General features: G+C 49.5%; 1 protein-coding gene across 1 annotated transcript; it reads left to right on the top strand.

The window, feature by feature from the left end:
• Window positions 1-257: 257 nt before the first annotated feature.
• Window positions 258-3,154, top strand: NDE1_2 (NADH:ubiquinone oxidoreductase). Its single transcript, XM_024469427.1, has 2 exons — window positions 258-888; window positions 950-3,154. The coding sequence occupies exons 1-2, from the start codon at window positions 661-663 to the stop codon at window positions 2,594-2,596; spliced, it is 1,875 nt and encodes a 624-aa protein (XP_024322418.1). The 5' UTR covers window positions 258-660; the 3' UTR covers window positions 2,597-3,154.
• The last annotated feature ends 950 nt before the right edge of the window (window positions 3,155-4,104 follow it).

Raw genomic sequence — 4,104 nt, 5'->3', positions numbered from 1 at the left:
TTTATTCCACAATTGTTTTTGATATCCATTTATTAGCACGATATTAATGTCACCCATTATACTCATTAAAAACGGACAACTAATTACGTTTCAAGTGATATATACGTGGCACTTGAAGAAGCAGCATAATCTCCTGCAAACGGGCACTTCTTGAAAAAAAAAAAGGCACGTGACATGAGATTGCTAGGGAGACGGTTAGCGCCAAATTTGTTACGCGATTCCAAGATAGGAGCAACCTTGATCAACAGAACCCATCTCTACAAGCAGGAGAGAGCGACGACGACACAACAAACCTTGACACCGCCATATCGACAACCCCGCCGACGAATCCAGCACCAACGACGACCACGACAACTACGACTACGACGACACGATATTCGCCTACTACAAAAGAATTCCAGACGATTTCCAACCTGTTCAGATCGCACGCTTTACATTGCGCACGTATCCGAGACAGGGACAGATACCAAGCCTATATGCATACACCACTCAACGAAACACGGCATATTTTAAATAAAGACCAGCAACAACCACTTCGACAGGCGCTTTGCGACTAGAATCAGCTAGACACAACTTTAGAACTTAAATAGCAATACCAAGCGTCCCGGCGCATGCTATAAACACAACAGTAACCCAGATATAAGATAAGGCCAACCACCCATGGATGAACCACCATCCTCTCCACCAACGGAGCCAACCGCGCCGGAGGATGCGCTCGCCTATTACAAAGCGCAATATGAACAGCTTGAGCATGAGCTAGCTGAGTTCCAGTCGTCAAGCCAGGAGCTTGAGGCGGAGCTTGAGAAGGATGTGGAGGCCGCCGAGGAACGGGAGAGGGCTCTGCAGCAGAAGGCCGAGACCTTAGGTTTTGAGGTTGACGAGTGGAAGGTAAAAGCCCCTGCGACAACTCTGCGGTGCCAGAATAGTGGAATCTAACATCTCGTCATAGAACAAATACAAGCAATCAAAGAACGAGGCAGGTGCGGCGCAAAATACCCTCCAGAAGGAGATTACGACATTACGAGACTCAAATCGGACGTTGGTTATGAAGTTACGGGATATTGAAGTAGCCAATGACGACTTTGAGAGGCAAGCTCGGAATACAACCTCGTCGCTAGAGGACGTAGAATCGAAGTATAATGTCGCTATCGAGAGGGCGGTCATGATGGAGGAGGAGATCAAGATCGGAGAGCAGGAAAGAGAAGGACTCCGGATTGAAGCGCAGCGCCTCCGTGATGAGCTCGGAGACTTGAAGATCGAAGCAGAGATCTTGCAGGACAAGCTCAAGCGACAAGAGAGCAGACAGCTACCAATATTATCTACGGACATTACCGCACCCAACACTCCCTCCTTCGCCGGTGAAATATCCCCCGACTCCATCGCTTCGTCGCCTCTAATCACCACCCCGCCCGATAGCAAATCTGTCTCCACAGCTGACACTATCTCCGAAACACCTACGCCACCTTCTCCACCAATCTCCGATCGCTCATCGAAAGCACCCAAAGCCTTCCGCACCCCTCTCAATCCCCCAAGCCGCATCCGCGCACCATCCGCCGATCTTAGCGTTACTCCCAAGCCGATGCGATACCCCTCCTCCGCGCATCCACTCCGATCGTCGCGCGGCCCGTCCATCCCTGCATCCTCTAAACGCCCAACTCCTTCAGTCAGCCTTACTGCTTCTCGCGCTCGCACTACTCAACCTAAAGGCTTACCCAACTCTGCATCACTCACACACATCCGCTCCCTTACCGCGCAAGTGCAGCGCCTCGAGCAACGCGTTCAGTCTGCACGATCAAAGCTACCAGCACCAGTCAATACCCCGCCACGGGCGAGCCCAAGGACAACGTCTGCAGCTGGTGGTTATATGCCATCCTCAATCACGATACGCAGCCGCAAGCGCACTGGTGGGAGCACGACCAGCGCAACGAGCAGCGTAAACGGCGGAGAGGAGACTCCCAACCCGACAACCAGACATGTCTCCCGCATCAGCACTTCGGGCATCAGCCGGCTGACTTTCGGGCCCGTCTCGAATCGTGGCGGCAGCGAGTTTGATGGAAGCCGACCGAGCAGCCGCGCCAGCACCACTGGCGCCCCTGGCGGGGGTTTTGCGCGCCCAGCAAGCCGCACCGAATCCAACCGCCCACAGAGCCGCACCGAACTTAACCGCCCGTTGAGTCGCACGAGCATGACTGGCGCGCGTACCCCGCTAGGTCACTACTCACAGTCTACGCTGGCGGAGTCGCGACGGCCTCGTAGCAGCATCGGCGGGAACTTCAGCGCTAGCGTCGGACATAGCCAGAGCGTGTCCCACATCGATCTGGACGAGTACCGCGAGTTTGAGTTCGGGACACCGAACCGCCGGATGACGCTGGGGAGGGAGGATGGAAGCGCTATTCCGGTGCCTGCTAGTGGGCTGCCGCGGAGGCAGAGTGGGGGACTGGTAGCGAAGACGCCGAGTAAGAGGATGAGTAATGGTATACTCGGGGATGGAGAGAGGGAGCTGGAGAAGAAGCGGAGCAACGCGAGTCTAGCGGGTGGAGGGATGAAGCCGCCGATGCGGACGAGGAAATTGAGTGGGGTTGGGGAGAGCTACTAGGGGGCTTGCGGGAGGCGTTGGGATTTGCAGTATGGCAGGGGTGTTGGGGAGGGAGTGTATATAACTTTCATGATTATCGGTCATGACTTTGATGAAGATATGACACTATGGGTTTTTTGGGTGATGGAATTGGAGCAGGGCTAAGCGGGGCTAGCATTTTTCTCAGGGGCACCTTTGAGGGAAAGGCGTAGCTGTTGATTTTTATTCCGAATTACCATATTACACATTACTACGTTTTGAAGCCCAATCTTCCCCTTCGAGCTCTGTGTATTATGTAAGTTCACTACGGCTGCAACCGCAACATGTGAAGTATGATGTGTGTATCAGAGGAGAGTGTTTGTAATAGGGGTCCTTGGAAAAGAGTTTCCGTGACGACAGTGTTGTTTGTGGTTTGGGGTGCAACAGAAACGTGAACCGAGGAAGGAAACTGTGGTGGGCGGTACGGCATCGGAGAAATAAATTTGCGCGAGGTTAGAAATGTATTTCGGGACTAAATTTGTTGGCCTCGGCATGTAATGCGGGTTTTATCATTATCATAATCGTGATTATTTTGGAAGCACATAATCATAATCGTGATTATTCTCGAAGCACATAATCATAATCATTATTATTGACTATTCCTAATTAAAATCTAGTATGCACCTAATTAATCTTAGCGGTTATCTTCTTAGGTTTAGTGCATGCATAGAATATGTACATAGTAAGTATATAGAAGTACTACTACATATAGGCGAAGCGATCGATCACTGAACTTCCCACCTAAAAATTGAGAAATTTACAAGATAAGAACTTAACAACAACTTCATAATATATATTAAAAATGTATTTGTACCTAATCATTTAGGAATAATCTATTCAGTAGTTCTTAAGATATTAAGTTTAGGGCAATGAAATTTAGACTAGGTCTTTATATTTCAATATCTACTAGTCTAACGTGCATGTATAACGAAAGTGCCAAACAAGCGAAAGTGCCAAAATATCGCGACTACCCCATAAGAATTGCGATAAATCCACCACAACAATATAAATTAATTAAAACTACTCGGAGTCCTCTTCCTCAGACCTGTCTATTACAATCTGACAAGTGCGCGCATTGTGTCCAGTCTCACCACACTTGCCACAGCGACGTGCATGGGTTTCTTCCCTTGGCTTCCGACCTACTTGCCCTTATTTCTTGCTCTACTTGCTGCACAACGTCCCTCTCGTCCTGTAGCTCCTGTGCTACCTGTTGACTAAGTGATCCTCCTTGCTGTAGTCGTGTTTTTTTAGCTCTCCGGCGCTTGCTTAGCACTTCATTTGCCTGTCGCAGGTTTTGGTTCTCTGCTTTTAACAATGCTAATTGATGCATTATTTGCGATGCACCCTTTGTAAACTGGTCAACAGCTGCATAGATTGAGGTTGGAGAGCTATTTTGATGATGCGCAATTCGGTTTTTAATGAAAGTAGACTGTGATACAGCTTCAGTTGGGTTATTTGGTGTCTGAGAAACCCATGGTTGAGCGGTGTTT

This window comes from Pseudogymnoascus destructans (genome assembly GCF_001641265.1).
Source record: "Pseudogymnoascus destructans isolate 20631-21 unplaced genomic scaffold scaffold_16, whole genome shotgun sequence".
NCBI lineage: Eukaryota > Fungi > Ascomycota > Leotiomycetes > Thelebolales > Thelebolaceae > Pseudogymnoascus > Pseudogymnoascus destructans.
This window is presented reverse-complemented; position numbering and strand designations above follow the sequence as displayed.

What these genes read in the sequence shown, in the direction of transcription:
- NDE1_2 (XM_024469427.1), top strand. Translation starts at nt 661, where the DNA reads ATGGATGAACCACCATCCTCTCCACCAACGGAGCCAACCGCGCCGGAG. An exon ending in TTGAGGTTGACGAGTGGAAG is followed by an intron (nt 889 to 949) that starts GTAAAAGCCCCT and finishes ATCTCGTCATAG; the next exon opens with AACAAATACAAGCAATCAAA.